Here is a 19,690-nt window from a genome sequence, read left to right as displayed (position 1 = left end):
CCACTGGCATTGTGTATCACGTGCCCTAAAACCCACTCTGAGCACAGACATCCAGCTGCAAGTCCTCAGGTTTCCACATCAGGTTTTATTAATGCATAGAAGAATATGAGCAGATTTCCAGCAAAAGGGATTGCAGAGATGGTCTACAGGCAGCCTAAACTCCTAGCAGTACAAGTGCTGTTACCTCTGGGTAGAAGTAATATTAGTATACTGCACACCATTGCTTGATGTCGCCAAAAGCAGCACCAATCTTAATGGCCTGTCATTCCTCTGCTGCTCTCAATGAGGTGATGCACAACACAAGCAAACCAAAGTGATCTCTAAGAAGTCACTCTCCTGGTGTGGAACGCAACACAGAAACTTGACAGTGTATGTTCTGAGTCCTCTCCCTCAAAAAGGTGTTAACACCAACAGTGCTAAGGGCCTTGAGTTCCCTTCACTTCATGGCAGATTTTATGCTCAAACTCACATTAGGCATCCATGTATTTCTGGATTTTCACAGTATCATTTTTCCCATAGCAGAGCCAGGCTGAAAGCCAGCCCAGAGCAAGCAGTTTTGGGGCAGCTGCAGGATATTCTCTTGCCTTTGGCTCAGTCTGCACTTCTTCAAGGCAAAGTCAGTTTAAGCAGCATTTGACTTTAGGCACTCACTTCCAGCCCTGCCGTAGCTATGAGGCTGTCCGGTCCAAGCATTGGAGTAGCTTCACAGTGAGCCAGATGGGGAAATGAGCCAGGGCAAAATGAACCCAAATCCTCCCCCACAAGAACAGTATTGCCTGGATTGTGAATCTAACACTTTGACCATTATTGGAAGTAGAAGAGACTGAAGAAAACGAGGCAGAAGCAACAGGGACAATTAATGACCACAGTGTCTGATTTTTGTTTCAAGTCACTTCTCTCAATCACTTTTCTCATTTCGAGCAGAGATGGGAAAATTATTTTGACCAGGAGAATGGCTCCAAACTTTTCTTTCTAAGTTCAGTCCTGTGTTCTGTGTTTTTTCGTCATGTAAAAATGAAATCCACACACAAGGCCTTACTTAGACCACGCTGTGTTGTAAATAAAATTAGTGGAAGCTATCTGCTGGGAGATGACCTTAGGTTTGTGTATTCCCAGGGATACTTCAGTGAGAGGACATCCTTTACAAAGTCTCCTAAGAACCAGAGTCCCCCAGGAAAACAGAATGCTTTGCAATTCCAGACGTGATTCCAGGTCAAAGATTTCCAAACATGTCTAGAGTGTATCTCCTGAGGTTTTCTTCAGTAAATCATGAGGAAGTTAGGAAAATGTTCTGTCTAGTAATCATCTAAAGGTGCCTGAAAAATCTAACCTCCAATTAGTGGGAAAATCTTCAAAATCCGATGAAACTCAACCACTTCTATTTCATGCTGCCCTTCCTGATGGCTACACCTAAAAACCTTTAGGAGAGCTCCTCGGCATTAACTTACACATTACTCCATCTAGTGGCCTAAGGGTTCCTGTGTCCAAGAGTTTAAAACACTGCCCTGGTACGAGCTGGAATTCAAACCTCTGCAGCAATTTTGCCATCACCACTTTAGCCTCCATCTGTTAAGAAGAAAAGCAAATTCGTTATCATCGACAGCAAATACAGATTCGACAGCAGCTGTTGAAATTTAGCATGCTATGTCTTACTGCTTTGTAAATATACATTTATTTATTAATGCAGTTTGGCTGTGAGAATGGGAAGGAAGAACACAGTCAGCTGGGGAGTCCCAGATTTGAAGACACGTGACAGACACAAAGATCTGCCCTTGTGTTTATGTACGAACTCTGTTTTGGTGATTCAACCATATTAATGTGACGACTTTGAGCATCAATGCTTAGATAAACTCATAGCACATTTCTGATTGCAAGGTACACACGTCCCCTGTCACAGGCATGCTGGGCACCTTCCCTTTGGCGGGCAGAGGGTTAGTGCACTATCAGTAGGGCCGAAGTACCAGTACACTACAAACTGGCCCAGGGCTCACTAACAGAACCTCACTACAGGTATGCTCACCTGTGCAAACACCTGCCCAATACAGGAGCGGGGTCCCAGTGAGAATGGAAAATAGGAGTAATATGGCCTACAAGAAAAACAATCAAAACTGTCATTCTGACTGCTTTATCATAAAAAAAAAGATGCAAATACTTCAATGCTACAGCAAGGTAATGTTTGAGTGCCACCCCACCCCACCTAGCTGAACTGTCAAGACAATCTCCAAATTAAAATTTTTTGGTTCAAAGCCAGCAGAGCTCTGAATAGTGCTCTAAATAGTCCTCCGCTGGCTCATCTCACAGAGTATTGCATGCAAACTTTATTTCTAAGCTTTATTTCAAGCACACCCTAAATGCTCTCCAGCCTATCATGAGGATATACCAATCTGTCCAACTGCTGCTCCTGTACGCATGTCTGAATCACATAAGCAAGGGGCTGTTTGGTCCACGTGATCAGAATAGCTCTCATCTGAAATAAAGCTCCTGGCCCGCAAAGTAGTTAGATGTCAGGGCTTCAGAACAAACTGTCCTGATATTTCCATCACACTACCATCCACTTCAAGCTTCCTGGGTAAAGGTTGTCATGCATTAAATCCTTGTTTTGCATTACAGCGAATACTCAGCCTGGCTTTGTCCCAGTCTGGTTTTGACCTCAACATAAATATTAAATAACATTAGCATTGGTCTTTTTTACAAAGTACTGTGTGGTCTAATGAACTTCTAAACAGAAGTCGTACATTGCTGTTTTCCATTTGCATTTGGATACAGCTTCCCTGTTAATCGGCAGGGAATGGGAAAAGTTTTCCTTTGCTTTCTTCCCCTTGAAGTAACAGATATTAAATATTACATACTTAAAAATCTGGAAGTGAAAAGAAACTCACTTAGGTGCATCTTTTCTAAATCGGTCTGGATTGAAACAGAGTGGATCTGTGAAGTACCTTTCCATCCGCCCCATGACATATGTGCTGAACTGCCAAGAAAGCAGATCTGCATTAGTAAGCAGAAGCTCACTGAAAATGACTCTTCTTTTGTCACAGCTGCAAAAACACAACTATCTCACACCCCCTAGGCAAAACCGACCCATGGTCCCAATTCATATCTGAGTTCCAGCCAAAATTTCACTGAATGGTCAGTAGGAGTGGTCAGGGAGTATTCCAGACTCTGATATTGTTGCATGTGGATCCACTGCAGCAGCTAAGAGCTGCTGATGGGGGATGCTGCTGCAAGACTTACAAGTAGTGTTGTGTTTGCAGGAATCCTGACACCTTCAATGACAGTCTCCTTCCCTGTCCAGCGTACTGTCCCTGGGACAGGTGGGTACAGACGCATTGATTCCTTCAGAACCTGTGTCAGCAAAAAGCATTAGAGGTCAGTTAGTTAATACAGTGCAGAAATAATATTAATTACTTCTATAGCCTTTCATTCTGGCTAAAGGGAGCTTTTGGCTTGTAGAACAGATGCTGGTGTACCTTCCTCAGAATCCTGTGGGCAAAATAAATGGCAAAGTCAACTCCTTTGCCTTCAGACCTGGTTCTTTCTTATCACTGATATAGAAATTACAGAAACAAAGTGGCAAGCATCATGCATTCAGCAGATCTAACACCTAAACTTGGGAAAACAACTAGGTGAAATATTACTGGGAAGGAAATTCAAAGGGAGTGAATGAAACTCATGCACCCGATGAGCCATGCTCAGAGCTGCTGCCACCAGCATGGGTGGCTGCTGCCACCTTCTTCCCACTCTCATCACCGTGCTCCTGCCCCTGCTTTTGTGCTTTTTCTGGTGCTCAGGGAGCTGCGCCAGGTCACAGCACCAAAGTGACAAAAAGCAACCTGGCAAAGAAAAATGAATAGGAAACAGTGAGAAAAAAAGTGAAACGCGACCATTCCTTTTGATGGCATTGAGCTGTAAGAATGGCTTGTTCCATGAAAGTGATGCCTAATTAACAGTGCACATTAGCATCGCATTGCAAATGCAATTAACGGTGGGTATGCAAGAATGAATTAATGAAAAAGAAGCATGGACAAAAGGATTCAAAATTGCTTGAACGACAAGAGAGGAGTCCCATGGTCTCTGATCCTCCATGGACAGACTAACTCTCTGACTAATGGTGACTGTGACTTTGCTTGTACAGATCCACGCTTGTTCTGCTAAATAAACTGTCTGCTTTGAGAGGCCCTCATGTAATCTGTCTTAACGCTGAAAGGCTTAGATACCTAGTCCTAATTGGAGTGATGTAATTGTGATGACGTTTGGACAAGCCTGGAGAAACCTGCTGATTTCTGTAAGTGCACAGTGATGTCTTTTCTTTACAAGAAATGCACTTCTGAATTTATCTACCACCAAAGCACAGCAATTTGAGGGACAGGAAATGGCAAACACGAGTCTCAACAGGGCAGTTTAAGAGAAAAGCAATGATAGTAGATTCCTAAAACTACAGAGAAATGGAAGCAAGGAGAGTAGTTGCCAGGACTGTCTATTAAGCCTCTCCTGAGGGTTACTGGTGTCTGTCATCTTGTAAAAAAAGATACTCAACACAAATGCTGGCAAGTAGCCAAGCCCTGGCTTTACAGTTCATTACCAACTTTCTACACACAAGATTTCTTTTAGGATCAAACACTTGTTTGGTTTTTTTTCCCTCAGTGACTGAAGAAGGTTTAACGACTGAAAAATAAAAAACTGAAATTGCAAAAACTAGCCAATATTTTTGGAAGTCTTCAAATCTCACTTCGTTTATTGCACTACAGTGAGATCATAGTTGGAAATGCTTTAATAGCAATCAAACAAAAATAGAGCTGAGATTTTGGGAACTGCGTGGGACTTACACAAAGGTTGGGCTCCACGTTGCAAGCCCTTCTTAAAATACGACTACACTTTCAGCTTAAACAGGTAGGGATTAAGCAACTCCACTCCAGTTCCCAGCTTAGTAATAATGCAAGTAAGAAGCAAAGGATTCCTGGGGTTTCAGAATGAAATCCTAGAAGTATCCTCTCCATCAAGGCTGGACTGCTGCAGACTGCCCTCTACCTGCTTGCTTACTCTCTGAGGATAAATGCCATCAGCTTCTCATCTTGGCGTTGCTCCTAAAATCTTAAAAGCATGGGGCTCCTCTTGGCAGTCACATGACATGGTAGGATTGCTATCAAACAGCTCTGACTGGTATCTTACCTCACTCCTACAGTACCTGTGATAAGTACTTCAGTTTGCCAAGATCCTCATACTCAATGTCTCTCTTAGCACCAAGGACTTCATCCACTTCAGCCTGAACTCTGCAGAGAAATTAAAAGATGTTAGTTGCAGGTGCTCATTTCTTTTGAGGCAATCTGACATAGTATATTTTTTACTTTCCAGACATTGAGTTGGATTTTGACTTTCATCCTTGGGCAAAATGCCTACTGATTCCCAGCCAGCCTGCCTGAACCTGCGTCTTGTACCAGGATGCACTAACGCACATGCAGTATAATGGAACCAGGCAGCACTCTGGACCAGCTTTAAAAAAAAAAAATCACTTAGATGGAATTGAAATAATTCATCCCTCAACTTGTTTTTAAATGTCAGATATACTGAACTATGAAATTGTTTCTTTTGGAAAGGAGGCTAGAATTTATCTTAAGTTTTTGATAATCCATGTAATTAGGTTCACCATGAAACCAACAGTGATTGAGAGTACACATACCTTTCCATTATTTCAGGATGCTGAGACAGTGCCATTACTGTAAATGACAACTGATTGGCAGTGGTTTCATGACCTAGAACCATAAAGAATCAGTTCAAAGGTTAGCACGAAATAAAGAGATGATACTAAGAAGGTCTAGTCATGTTACTGTCAACAAGAGACTTTAAAAGTCATGCCCCAAACATTTAATTTCAAGTATTTAAGAAATTAAATGAAACACTAAAAGGGATGTGATAAAGACCTGTCAAAAACAAAGCGTAACTGTTAAAAATACCAGCTATCTTGATCAATTCGTGGCTGTAGTTTTTGAATTCACGATCGACTGGTTATAAACTGCCTATCAGCAAGATCAGTGCTAACACTCATAAGAGGCCTGTGTGATTCAGTCATTGTCCTATTTCCGGCCACATAACCCTGCTGAGAAGCAAATATTTACTGATACTGAAGGAAAACAGAGCTTCTGTCTTTGAAATGTTTGCTTTACGTAGGTATGTTTAATATCTTTTCATTAATAGGGACACATACTATTTTAAAGCACTACAGAAAACAGAATTCTATGAAGATGTATTTGTTTAAAAAAATGCCTTCTTTTGTGAAAGAAAAATGTCATCTAAATCCTAAATCCTACTGATGTGCAGATCAATCTTTCTATGTCCTTTAGCTCATATACTATCTTGGCCTCCGTTTCTCCTGATAGTCTCGACACTGACCTCTTCTGGCTAGCACTGAATAATACCCGTACAGCAAGAATGGCATTTGCTTATGCGGGTGAGGTGATGCAAAGACCCACGCAACATATTAAAGATGCTTTCAGTGGGATTTAGCAGCAGAAGAGAAGGAAGGGCCAGAACCACACAAAGAAGTCTCACACCCCAGTAGGCAAAGCTGTTCCCTGCAACAACAGCCTGGCTTTATTCACTATGCTGGTATGACAGAACAAGGATAAAACATCATTTGACTGTGAGAAAACTAAGTGTACTTTTCAGACTTTGCTCAGCTGTTCTTACACCAGTATAATAGTGCTGTTTTCCAACCAAGTGACTCCTGGTCACAACAGCATCACAAGGAGTGAGCAAAGCCAATAACAATTGTGTAGACAGCACAAGAATGAGTATAGCTTCCCACACAACATATCCAAATATTAAAGCAGCTACTAACCCGCAACAAAGAAAGTGATAAAGTTGTCCAGAATGTTTTCATCATCTCTAGTTTCCTCCAGAGCTGTCAAGACAAAAAAACAAATGAGATTAGGAAACATCTTTGTGCTCCAGCTGGAAGAGTCAGGACACCCTGCCCTGCTTTGAGCATGTTTTCCTGAGATGGATTAGGAAGGAGCACTGAGACAGCTACTCAGTGGTGACCTGTGATCAGTACTTGATCTAATGTCAAGAAACAGGGTATCTTCTAAACAAGTCACATTATGACTCTTCAATGTTAAAAAAAAAAACCCCATGGTCCTGAAGACAGTAAAGGAAGACTGAGTCGCAAAGTTCACATCCCCAAACTGAGACTTCCCAAATCTCAGGAAAAGCAAGCCAAAGACAAATTAACTTGAACGGCAATGAGTTTCCTACCATCTCCTTTCAGTATCTGCGTAAGAATATCTGTTGGCATTTCCTTCTCACTCTGGATGGCTTCCCTCCTCTTCTCAATGCACTCCTTGCCCACACGCCGAAGCAGCCGCACGCTCTCCTGGACCTCCTTTATCATTTTCTGCTTTCCTGGCATGTACTGAAAACAGAATTTATTTAGTCTGTTTATTCCTCTTGCTGGTAAAAACATTTACAGTGTTATTTTTTAAATGAGGACCTCCCTGACACTTCTCACAAAAACATCTGCTCTCTGCAGAACAAAGTGAACTTTCCTACAGTGAACTGTTTGGACTGAAAGGAGAACTACTTCAGACTGTGCATGCTGATGCCCTGCCTTGTCAGGGCTAATTTTTTGATCATCGTGAGGAAAATTCCTCTATTTTCTGAGGAAAGAAACTGTAGCATACAATACAGAATCCACCCTTTGGACTCAAAAGGGAAAACAGGAGCTCTAAAAGTCTGAATGACAGCTTTCTTGAGAAACTATGGAGTTGAACTGTTTCAGATTTCACCCACAATATCCTAGCACATGAACACTGGCCCCAAATACTTTTTTTATGGTAAGGAAGTTCAAATTTCTTCCACCTTGCATGAAGGCTGCAGTGCTTCCTGGGCAAACGACAAGGAAATCCCAACCTCTGCAGTGATGGGCATGAAAGTGTAAAAGCAAGTAAGAGAAAGCATGCAGGGAGAGGCAGGGGGGAAAGACGACAGAATGATAGAACCGAAGCATTAAATTATAACAAGTTAATTCTGCAAGTGTTTTAAAGTGCTAATTAATTCTATTTCAATGCAAGTTGGAGGAAAAGAACTACTGATGATGTTTTCCCTGTAAGATAAAGACCACACACAACTCCAGTCTCATACAGAGGCAGTTTCCAGCTGGACACGCAGACAGAGGATGGATGCAAGAAGCACACAGACCTTCACAAAGGGGATGCGCATCTCAGTCATTCCCTTCATGATCATGGTCACAGCATGTGGGAATGGCGTCCGGTCATCCCTCAGTGCATTCAACTCCAAGCCAAAGGCCACCTGAGGGGAGGGAAAGGAAAAAGCAGTCACTTGCTGAATCTTCCCAGCTCAGCAGAGCTGCCATGGTAAAGCAGGACTGCCTCGCACCACTGTCTTTTCCCCAAAAAAATGCCTCAGGCTATGTTTTCCCCTGCAGGAATCTGTGAGGGAAGGCTGATATCTAGATCAGGCTTTCTCCTTTTTTTAAGGGAAATTAATATTTGTTATTACTCCCAATTATTCCTTAACTGTTTCACATAAAGAAGGGAAAAGCCATGGCAAGGCAGTCTACATGCTGACATATACTATACAATATGCACCCATGAACAAACAGCAGTGTGCCCCTCTAGTCTGGAGGGAAGGGAGTCACAAGGTTTAAGGGCTTCTGCAAAAAGCCTCCTGTGCAGCATGCTGCTGGCCTCTCTTATGCAACATAAGTCCTTCCCTAACTTCCCTTTCCTACATCTCAGCCTGAATCGGTGTGCCACAATTACTGCCTCACTTCTTAGGGTGTTCCCAGGTAAAGGTACCCTGGCTGCAGCTCCTGATCCCATTATTTTCATTCCCTCCTGCTAATGGCAGAGGAAACAAGAAAGCAGACAGCTGGTACCTTCGCAATGACATCCAAAGTCACCCGGCTCATCATCGTCAGCATGCTAAACTCTGTCTTTCCATCTGCCTTTTCCTCTAGCTTCTCCATCAGCTCCTCTGCTTTTTCATTAAAAGTTTCCATCACACCAATCAGGTAGCTGAACAATTGATAAAAATGAATGATGGGGGGCACTGGGGAGGACATCTTTGCTCAGGCAAAATTAACATTTTTCACAGGAAATTATAAAGATCTTTTTAAATGCTGTTTTAACCTTAGATTTATAACAAATTTGCCTTAGTACTTTAAAAATCAGAACTGACAAAATGTGCTCTTGCAGCCACCCAGCTCTATCCTACCATGTAAATAACAGCTGTCACGGCAAACAGCTTTGGCCTGAGCATGTTGAGGCAGATGGACAAACCTCCAGACCCTAAATGCAATGCATTTATTTTGTACAGACAAGCAAATCAGACCACAGCAATCTCTCTCTCCCACAGGGAATCGCTCAGACAGGTGAACGGTTAGGCCTGCCCACTTCAAATATTGGAGGTTTGTTTTCAAATGGGACAAAGCAGCCATTGCAGCATTCCTAGACACATGACCCTGGGAACTCCCTGCCATCACTCAGCTTATATGGGTGTCACTCCCGTGGGGAAAGTCTGGGAACACCGTACAGTGTTTTATACTCAATGTAAAATAAGTGGGTTTTCTCTTTCTAAAGATCAAAAATGCAACACCAGTGGTGACAATCATGAAAATACAGTAGGGGCAAAGTACAGATGATCCCAGAAATATCTGCCTTACGTTCTGCTGAAAGCTGGATCCATCACCTTCCGCTGCTTGTGCCAATGCTCATAGTTGCGATCAGTCACCAGGCCATTCCCCAGAAACCTAGCATTTGAGAAATCAGGGAAAGCAGCACCTTTCAGCAAAGGGAGACAGCCCAAACCAGTCAGGTTACATCAAAAACTCTTCCACATCTACTTTCTTGCATTTTTCCCATAAGCAGGAAGTACTTTGCTGCTTTGAGTGCATCGTTGTGGAAAAACAACTGAATTGTATCTGTTTTGCACAGTATGCGTGGACTACGAAGTCCAACAGAATGCTGATTCCTTGCACAGGTTCCGAAAAACAATTGCAATGTACATAATTAATGTAATTGAATTATTCTATTTTCAGGAGCATGGGGATTACAGCAAAACATCCCCTCTTCTTTCATTTTGCTTAGGAACTGGAAACTTGAGTGCATTCAAATGAAAGTTTGTTGTTTATGTGTAAAGTTTGATGATGGCCTTGAGAAAACTCTTCTGAGACTAACTGAACATTCATAGGGGAAAAAATATAAGATCAAGGTAAAAAACATCCATCACAACCTCCTGCCTGATCGGGATGACGTTTGACTTGCCATATAGACTTTCAGTGTAATTTAATAAGCACTTACTGCTTAAGTATATCTGGAATCAGTTGTTTATATTAACAGTCTGACTCAAAACAAGAGTCATGCCTGTGTCTTTATTAATGTTTCACTTACTTTGAGATACAGTGGCTTCAGGTGGTTTTTTTGCCTACCTCACACCAAACAAGTTGAAGATACGGCCGTACACCAGACGGTCCTTTGGGTACTCTGGTGACATCAAGAACTCCTAAAACAGAATTACAGGTTGTTGAGTACTGAGCACTATTCACTTCCCAGACAAAACATAAAAAGCCACTCACACATTCACACAAACAGTCTGAAGACTACATGAATTATTTGGTGTGCCCTGATTCCCCAGTTTCCATGCTGATCGCTTGTTCTGCATGCCTGTAGCGCTTTTTGCCTGGTGACCTGAAAGTTATCTCTGTGATTATCGCAAAGATTCAGCCACTTTGTGCCTTTTCTTTTGAGATATTACGCTCTTGCAGACAGTCTGCTTTTCAGAAATTGAGGGTGCTTGCTATTATCTGCAGTTTAAAGAAAAGTAACAAAGTAAATCAACTGATCAAGCAAGAAAATAAATACAGACTGCAAAAAGTTCAAGCCACTTCTTCACAAACTGGCAGAGCTGTGCTCCCAGAAGGCACAAGATAGCTGGACCACGCTGCCCAAATCATCAGACACCACCACCCTTTCTAGAGGGAGGGGCTGATTCCCACTGTCTGTCCTGTTTTATTCTGCAGTACCTTCACTCCTTCAGGGCTCAAAATCAGTACTGAGACTCTGTGAAATGCATTAACCCGTATAATAGGTCCATATTTCTTTGTCCTACAAAAAAAAAAAAAGAAAAGGAAATGGTACAAAACACCAATACCAGTTCAGATCTAATAACTCCAAAGGACCAAAGCAGCATGTACAGGGCACTACTGCAGACTCGAACGAATAAAGCCAGAGAAATATCAGTGTTCTCTATCCAGCCCTGCTACCTACCCTCTGAATGATGATAAGTATGTAACTCAATGTCTCTATGTCTTACTTTCCCAATTTATTACAGGGCTACTCAAGTCTAAACCTACTGATGTGTGTCCACTTACCACTCCAGAAAGAGATCGTGTAGAAACTCCTGTTTCTTCATCATTCTCCAAAAGATTGGCAGATGTCCAAGTAAAAAGCTGCAGAAAATGAAGTTAAGAGTGTCACGAGGATGCCAAAAGGGTATTCTACAGATTGTAGTGCTCAGCACTGATACTTAGGGAAGGATGACTGTGGAAGGATGTGAGGTGAGATTCAAGACCTAGTCGTTTTGCTGCAGTCTATTGATTAAAAGAACGATTTGGAATGATGCTTGCTCTGGGTAGATGCTCTATTTGTAATAGAAACAACAGTAAATTGCTTTTCAGACATGCTCAAGATTCTTTGCTAAGTAAAGCACAAGGAGCAAAACCAACTCCATTTCCGTGTCCCTTCATATGCCCACATGCTCATGTGCCAATTACTCAGCCTACAGAACTTGTTGCTCAGTGGATGCAGTATGCATTGGTTGTATTCTTTCTCCTTGTAAGGAAAGGCAGAAATAACACATAAATGTGCCAGTATCCAGCCAGCACCTAGGTAAGCTGGGAATTCCAGTGCACAACCGGGAGGATTGATGCAGAGACAGAACAAAGTCCTGCCCAGCTGCACACCCATAGCAGGTTTTTTTCTGAGCAAGACTATGAAATGTTTAAGAAAAAACTTAGGATGCACTGACTCATACAGAAACTGAAAGAAGTGAATAAAAAGGGTTAATTCTTCAACTACAATAGCTGGATTCAAAAGTCAGAGACCAATTTCTTCCTTCAAATTTGAGCAGGAAATTCCCACTGGTTTTGCACACATCTGAAGGAAGATTTGGCCAAGCTCCTCTCCAAATTGAGCAAGCTGTGCTTGAGATCTGTTTTCCATTTGAGACACAGCCAGCTGTGCTATCATCCTCTTCAGTACAAACAAGCTATAGGGGAAAAACAGGCTCTTGTTTTATTTCTGTTGGAACCAGCAGACGCTTAAAACAACAAGCACTCAACAAGGCTATGTAACACCTACAGAAACCTTCAATCCTTCTCTTGCTTGACTCCTCTACTCTAACTGGACTATAAAAATGTGTAAGAAGACAAAGTCTTTTCTCAGTCGAAGCTCTGGAAAGAGCTCTACCTGCAGCATATCAAGCAAAGTCCTGCTCATGGCTCTCCTGTCACTGGGGAATGTGATAACTGAGTCCTCAGGGATGTTTTGTCCTTTACCCCATCAACACCCAAGTCAATTAGGTGCTGTAAAAAGCACAGAATGTTCATTCAGTAATAGGAAGTCACTTACTGCATGCCACGATACAACCAAGCAAGGGCTTGGTTTGGGATATATAGTTATGTGGCACTGCCATCAAAAACCATAAATTTTCAATAAAAATCCTTTTTTCCATTTCCTCCTAATAGAACTCTAACATGAAGCAAACTTTCAGAGAGAAAACCTTTTCTTTAGCTCTCAGTGTTTTCCAAGTGTGATCTCTGGGCAGCCTGGTCTAGTGGTTGGCGACCCTGCACACAGTGGGTGTGTTGAAACTCAATGATCATTGTGGTCCTTTTCAACCCAAGCCATTCTATGATTCTATGATTCACAAGATAGAAATGACACAAAGCCATTATGACTCACTATTTTAGCCACTTATGCACAAGCCTCATTTAGAGATGTGTTGTGTTAGCTCTGACAAACTAAATCAGCCCAGGAAATCAAAGGTGTTAACATAATCTTGTCATTATGCAGTTGTAAGAGCTGAGACATGGTCTGAGGTTTTGCAAAGATCCTGTTGTACTTCATCCTGAAACAAAGCTTTCTTAAGCTTTTATTAAAGGTAAAGGAAGGAGACAAGAACAAAGGAAAAGTCACTTGGGACAGAGTAACACCTCGGAAAGATGCAGGCTGTGCAATGAGTGGTTGGGGAGCAGCTTTGCTGACAGCAGCCCCGGGTCAGACCTGGTGGGCAGCATGCTGGACAGCAGCCAGCCTTTGCACACCCTCATCTGAGAAGTCTTAACGTTTGGATGAAGCCAATTTTGAAACTATAAAATCAGAGCCATTTGGGTTAGCAAGGAGCTCTGGAGGCCACCATCCAGTCCCCTTCCCAAGACCAGAGCTATATTACCACTGCTCAGAGCCTTATTCAGTTGCTTGTGCTGATGCTGTGAACCCAGAGAATCATAAAGTCATAAAATGGCTTAAGTTGGAGGGAACCTTAAAGATCACCTAGTTCCAACCCCCTGCTGTGGGCTGGTTGCCACCCACCAGATCAGTCTGCCCAGGATCCCATCTAACCCGGCCTTGAATGCCTCCAGGGATGCAGTACTGACAACCTTTCTGGGCAGCCTGTGCCAGAGCCTCACCATCCTCTGAGTAAAACATTTCTTCTGAACGTCTGACTTCTCATTAGGTTCTCGTGTGCCCACTTCTCAAGCATGCCCAGGTCCCTCTCGATGGTGCTCCTTCCTTCTGTTGCATCAACTGCACCACTCAGTTTGGTGTCATCGACAAACTTGCTGAGAGTACACTCAATCCCCCTGTCTACGTCACTGATATATTAAAGAGCACTGGTCCCAAGACAGGCTCCTGCAGGAAACCACTCTTGACTGGCCTCCATTTGGACATAGAAATGTTGATAAGAACCCTCCGGTGACAACCATCCCATCCATTTTTTTACCCACATAGTAGTCCAGCCTTCAAATCCACACCTCTCCAATTTACATCACGGTAAAGATGTTTTGCCCTATACCTAATTGGCAGTTCTCTTGTGCTAACTTGTGTCCTTTGCACCCCCAAGATGAGTTTGGCCCCATACTCTCACAACCACCAGGGAGGTTACATCAGTACCACGTTTTGCTTTTCTTTATGAGGTACTTTTCAGAGCTTCAGTTATTTTATCTTTCGTCCCTTGGGTATTTAGCAGTGGAAGTGTTTGTGCAGCTGGTACTGACATGGGGGTTATGCACAATCACTGACCATTCCCACCTTTGGAAAGCTATCAGGATAGAAGGGGACAGATTCTCTAAGTAGGGTCTGTAGTTATAGGACAAGGGGAAATGGTTTCAAACTAAAAGACTGGAGATTTAGACTGGGTATAAGGAAGAAGTTTTTTATGAGGGTGGTGAGGCACTGGAACAGGTTGCCCAGAGAGGTGGTGGATGCTGCATCCCTGAAGACATTCAAGGACAGGCTGGACAGGGCTCTGAGCACCTGATCTAGCTATAGGTGCCCCTGCTCACTGCACGGGTGTTGCACTACTGACCTTTACGGGTCCCTTCCAACTCAAACAATTCTGTGATTCTATGATTACTGTGAGCTCAAGAGATAGGCAAGCTCCTGTATGGAGACATCAGTGCTAGCAACCTTCCTGAGGAGGGTCCTAGCCTCTGTCACCACAACCAAGCCTCAAATCCTGAGGAAGGAAAAGAGAAACAGCCACGAAGTTACTCAACTGCCATTATCTTGGGATGTGAACTCACTTCCCAAGATGAAGACAAGCAGATTCAGGTACGACAGGCTCCCTCCTAACTCTCATCTTAATTTCTGACCATGATTACAGAAGTAGATTTTCTCCTGAAACCTGGAGATAAGCAGCCAGGCCTGCTGTCCCTGAGGGGCTGCCTGGGTGAGTGCTGGTGCAGGGCTTCTCCCTGACGTTGGGCGATGTGCCATTCCCACACACCAGGCCCTGCCGCACCACTGCCGGCTGCTACGGCCTGTCTGCTCAGCGCCCTAAAAAAAAAGCACAACTCGAAACTGCTGATCTCTGCTCGCTTCGTCACGCCCGTCCCTGCCGTGTCAGCAAAGTGCCGGCCCCCAGCAGGCCGCCGTCCTGCAGACACAGCGGCGGGGGGAAATGACGCCCGGCGGCGCGGCGGGCCGGCCCTTACCTCTCGCGCGGGGCGCCGGGGATGTGGTCATACGCGGCATGGACGCGCCGCACGTAGCAGCAGTACAGCCCCGCCACCAGCAGCAGCAGCAGTGCCAGCAGCAGCAGCAGCCCGCCCAACACCGCCATGGCCGCTGCCCGCCCGCTCGGTGACCGGTTGTGGCGGGGGCGGCGCCGGCACGGCGCGGCCTCGGGCAGGGCGGAGGCTGCTGGCTGTTAACTGCTTCCACGCGGGGCGGCAGGAGGGGGGAGGTTCCGGCCTGAACTGCGACAGTCTGTCAGGAGTACGAGGGCTTTTCTGACCGCGAATCCCCTGACTTCACCGTGTGGGTGTGCAGGGCTGCTCCATGGCCGCATCCCACGGCCGCCAGCGCTTTAATGCTTCGTATTCTGTAGGAAAGGCAGAGAATCTTAGAATTACAGAATATTTTAGAATCGTGGAGTTGGAAGGGACCCACAAGGATTTTGAGTCCGAGCCCTGGCACCACGCAGCACCACTCGAATCCAAACCCTGTGTCTGAGAGTGCTGTCCAAACACCCCTTGAACTCCGACAGCTCAGGCCGTGCCCACTGCCCTGGGCAGGCTGTTCCATGCCCACCGCCCTGTGGGGCACAGCCTTTCCCTAACCCCCAGCTGCCCCTCCCCTGACAGCTCCATGCTGTTCCCTTGGGCCTCACAGAGAGCAGAGCTCAGCGCTGCCCGGCCTTGGGCACCTCCAGGGATGGGACACCCACAGCTCTCTGGGCAGCAGTGCCAGAGCCTCACAGCCCTCTCAGAGAAGAAAGTCCTCTGAACATCTAACCTAAATTCCCCGCCATTCCTCCTTGTCCTATCACAATCCCACTGCGTAAAAAATCGGTCCCATTCCTGTTTGTAAGCCTCCTTCAGGAACTGGAAGGCCACAGTGAGGTCTCCCCAGAGCCTTCTCTTCTCCAGATGACAACCCTTGGGGCAACAACCCCGAAATGATTTCCCCCTATTTGCCTATTCAAAATCATTTCCTGCTCTCTCTCAGAGGTCCAGCATCATATAGGCTGCAGGTGAGGACAGCACAGTAAGGGCATAGCACAGGCATGGCTTATGCTTGGGGATGAGTCCCCAGCGCTCAGCTGTATGGCTAGGGATCCCCAGGGAACCTGAAGTTGCCAACAAAATGCATCTCTAAATGAGGTGCTTTTAACTTTATTGTTAAATGCCTCCATCTGCTGTATGCTACCGTTTCAGTGCAGATGGTGATTAAATCAGTACCTCTCCTGGAGAATTCACAGTTGAAAACCTCAGCCCCCTGCCTAAAGGTCCATATGGAACTCGTAGGGTCTGGGGCTCACATAAGCAACGTGCTTCATTTATGTGCAGCAGGAATACACGTGGATGTCCTCCTTTCCTGGTTGGAAGCACTGTCAAGGTGGGATCTGAGAACTGACTGCTGTTCAGGGCTCTCAGTCCATCTGTCTGGCTCTACCACCAGACCTCAAGAAATCCTACACATAACATTCTGTTGGCAGGATTTAGCTGTGCCCATGGCATGGGGTCCCTACTGCAGACACACAGGTTTGGGTATACAGAGGGTGAAAAATCAAAATGTTTCGTTTAAGACAAATTACTTTCTCTACTCCTTCACTTGCCTCTTGCCTCATCTCACACGGTCACTATACTGTGGCAAATAACCATTTACCTTTAATAGTACGCAGTGCTCTGCTCCAAGGATTGCAAAACTCAGTAGACAAAATACATATTCTCCAGCTTTCCTGCTGCAGGACTGCAGCTCAACTGACTCTAAAATATCCAAAGACAGAAATATATTCTGCATGCCTATGAACATGGCCCTGGAATGCTGCAGTGCCAGCAGTTATCCAGCTCTGGAAGAGCATGTCAAGCCTTCTCAGTCAATACGAGGTTCCTGTGCAGAGCTAGCAAGTAGTTGTCAAGGCTCTTAATGCTGAATGAAAGCAGTCCAAGGTTCAGGTGTTGCCATCAGTTAATGCCCCTGAGGAAGAGGTACTTGATGTCAGTGCTCACACCTGGCTGAACACTGGAGATTCTTGTCCATAAAAATAGCGTCTCTATTTACTACAACATTGTTAAAAGAAGTTGGTAGTTTCCATCCTAACTGCCTTCCTGATTGCATTAAAACATTGCTTGAGGCAGCTGCGTAGCTGTACCTGTGCCCCAGATTAAAACCGAGATGAGAAAAACCTGGGGAAAGTCATGCACAAGGTAGCATAGCAAGGTATTGACATGCAGCTCCTGGGCTGGTAGTCTTATTTGTTTAACAGATAAAAACTGACTGTAAATTCTCAAAACTTATATTTGGCACGCGGTTGTTAATAAACAATGCTTAGATATCTTCTAATAGAAAAATGTATGCTTATATCAGAAGTTATCTAGGGGAGTGAAGGCATCACACATGCCAAGCTGACCTTTTAGAGGAGGCTCTGGGAAGTGCTCAAAGAGGAACAGCAGCAGGATCAGGCACTGATGGTTGGGACTGCTTTTCTCCCAGCATCGCTGAATTTCTCTGTGGATCACAGTCAGCTGAGCAGTGCTCTGCCAAAGGCAAGCACAGCAGGATGGATGTGTAGCAGGGCCTCTCTCAGACATCTGAACTGATGCCAACAGGCTGACGAAAGCACTGACTGGTGAGGCTTGGAGGAGAGGCTAGTAGGGGAGGTACAGCAAGGACAAACACTACAGCATCATGAACAGTGGGGTCCCCTGGCCCATTCTCTGCACATGCCGTGCTGGAGCCAGTGTTACTCACTGTGCTACTTCTGGATCTTATGGCCTTGAGTCATGGCTTCAGCATTATTTAATTACAGGCCATCGTGCTTGGTAATGCAGTACACATGCTGTTCATGCACTGCAACTTGATGTAGCAGCGTGTTCAAACGTAGCAGGAGGGTTGATGAGCTTACCTACAGCTCAGTTTACGTGCCATCCGGGTATATAAATGCATTTTGAAATGACAAAAACTGCTACCAGTAAGAACCCTATAGATGTCATTTAAATGTAGATGCACTTCTGTGCTTTGAATAGTACAGGCTCATTTAGATATCAGGGGATCAGACTGACAAATACCAAGACTTGGAACAGATACATTTTCAGCTTGGAAGCCATCAGCATGAGCATGGTAACACCCTGCTGAGCTGGCATGCACACATCCGAGTGCTTTTTCCCCCTGTGCAGGCCAGCAGAAAGGGCAAAGGTCAGAAAATACATTTGCAGGTCTTGTCTCTACCCACAGATCAATCTGTCGTGATGTCTGCACCCAGATGGCCCAGCAGTAAGCAGCAGGCATGCAGCCCTGTGCCAGAGCCTGTGCCAGGCAGTGCTGCTGGCTTCAGCACAGGCAGGCAGAGGTGCTGAGGCACAACGGGGCCTTCACTTCACCTGGGAAGTTCAGGTGGGCTGGAGCAGGTGTGGGGTGTGAAGAGTTAAGTCACAAGCAGCTACCTACCTAGAAAATGAAGGTGAAATTCCTGTCTAATTGCACTGGGGCAATCCCTGCATCATCTCTATTACTTCAAAGTATCTTCTGTTATTCCTGACAGGTTTTTTTTTACTCAGAAATTTTCAAGCATAACCCTGATCACAATTTTCCTTAACATCTCACAGTTAGAGCCAGCTGAAATCTGGCTGAGAAACCAGAAGAAGCGGAAGAGGCATCCTGAAGAAGAAAGATTTTATCTTCACTTTCTATTTTCTTCCAGCCCTCTGGTCCCACCAGCTCAAGAGCTGCCAGCTCTTTTAATAGAAGTATTTCCAAAGAGTTCTTTTGTTTCCTAAACATTTTTATGTGCTTGAAGCAGACTTCTGCACTTTAAACAGATGCACTTGCACTGTTAGTGCAGTGGGAAAGGCCTAACAACAAGCTCATTCCTAACAGCATTGGTGGGTTTTCTAATGAAAGCAGTAATTTGCAAAAGGTGCTTTATCTGCCTGTTCTCCCCTTTATACTTAAAAAGAACTAGGGAGACAGTGCTATTTTTCTGATTGTTAGCTTTTTATAGAGACAGTATTCTTTAATATCAGAAAGTATTTCATGGCTTTATGGGGGTTGGAACTCGATCATCCTTGGGGTCCATTCCAACCCAAACCATTCAGTGGTTCTGTGATACATGAGAAAGTTCAGGAAGAACTATTTATTTACCATATGCATCAATGTAACTAACAATGGGACAAGAGGTAATGGCTTTAAGCTGTGCCAGGGGAGGCTCAGGTTGGGTATGTGGAAAATTTCTTCTCAGAAAGAGTGCTAATGCATTGGCACAGGCTGCCCAGGGGGTGGGGGGGTCACCGTCCCTGGAGGTGTTCAAGCAAAGGGTAGACGTGTCACAGAGGGACATGGTCTAGAGTGATCACAGGCATGGGTTGATGGTTGGACTACATGATCTTACTGGTCTTTCCAACCTTAATGATTCTATGTTTTGGGCTCAGGAGGCCTCTGTCAACTTGCATTGG

The 19,690-nt window shown here is 44.6% G+C and overlaps 1 protein-coding gene across 6 annotated transcripts; it reads right to left on the bottom strand.

Annotated features, from left to right (window-relative positions):
- Positions 1-65: 65 nt before the first annotated feature.
- CYP46A1 (cytochrome P450 family 46 subfamily A member 1) lies at positions 66-17,781 on the bottom strand. 6 transcript variants are annotated; one of them, XM_046941826.1, is made up of 15 exons: positions 17,650-17,781; positions 11,384-11,461; positions 11,036-11,117; positions 10,442-10,515; positions 9,677-9,763; positions 8,891-9,029; positions 8,191-8,301; positions 7,249-7,405; positions 6,833-6,895; positions 5,675-5,747; positions 5,183-5,267; positions 3,232-3,342; positions 2,880-2,968; positions 2,021-2,087; positions 66-1,566 (listed from the first exon to the last, which is right to left on the bottom strand). In XM_046941826.1, exons 2-15 carry the CDS (start codon positions 11,425-11,427, stop codon positions 1,411-1,413), a joined length of 1,338 nt encoding a protein of 445 aa, XP_046797782.1. In that variant the 5' UTR covers positions 11,428-11,461; positions 17,650-17,781; the 3' UTR covers positions 66-1,410. The 6 variants fall into 6 exon arrangements, with proteins under 6 accessions (XP_046797782.1, NP_001238956.1, XP_015142956.1 ...); NM_001252027.2 differs by lacking the exon at positions 17,650-17,781 and adding an exon at positions 15,230-15,383; XM_015287470.4 differs by lacking the exon at positions 17,650-17,781 and adding an exon at positions 10,589-10,816 and having other exon boundaries at positions 11,384-11,463.
- Between the last annotated feature and the right edge of the window lie 1,909 nt (positions 17,782-19,690).

The sequence above is a fragment of the Gallus gallus genome, chromosome 5 (genome assembly GCF_016699485.2).
Source record: "Gallus gallus isolate bGalGal1 chromosome 5, bGalGal1.mat.broiler.GRCg7b, whole genome shotgun sequence".
Classification (NCBI taxonomy): Eukaryota; Metazoa; Chordata; class Aves; order Galliformes; family Phasianidae; genus Gallus; species Gallus gallus.
The sequence above is the reverse complement of the archived record's forward strand: the minus strand, read 5'-3'. Positions and strand labels throughout refer to the sequence as shown.

Bases quoted from the DNA above. Each gene is read 5' to 3' on its own strand.
- CYP46A1 (NM_001252027.2), bottom strand. From the start codon at position 15,357: ATGGCGGTGTTGGGCGGGCTGCTGCTGCTGCTGGCACTGCTGCTGCTG. The intron at 9,030-9,676 runs GTAAGGCAGATA...TCAATTGTTCAG, and splicing joins GATCCAGCTTTCAGCAGAAC to CTACCTGATTGGTGTGATGG. The intron at 5,268-5,674 runs GTATGTGTACTC...ATTTCTCTGCAG, and splicing joins CATCCTGAAATAATGGAAAG to AGTTCAGGCTGAAGTGGATG.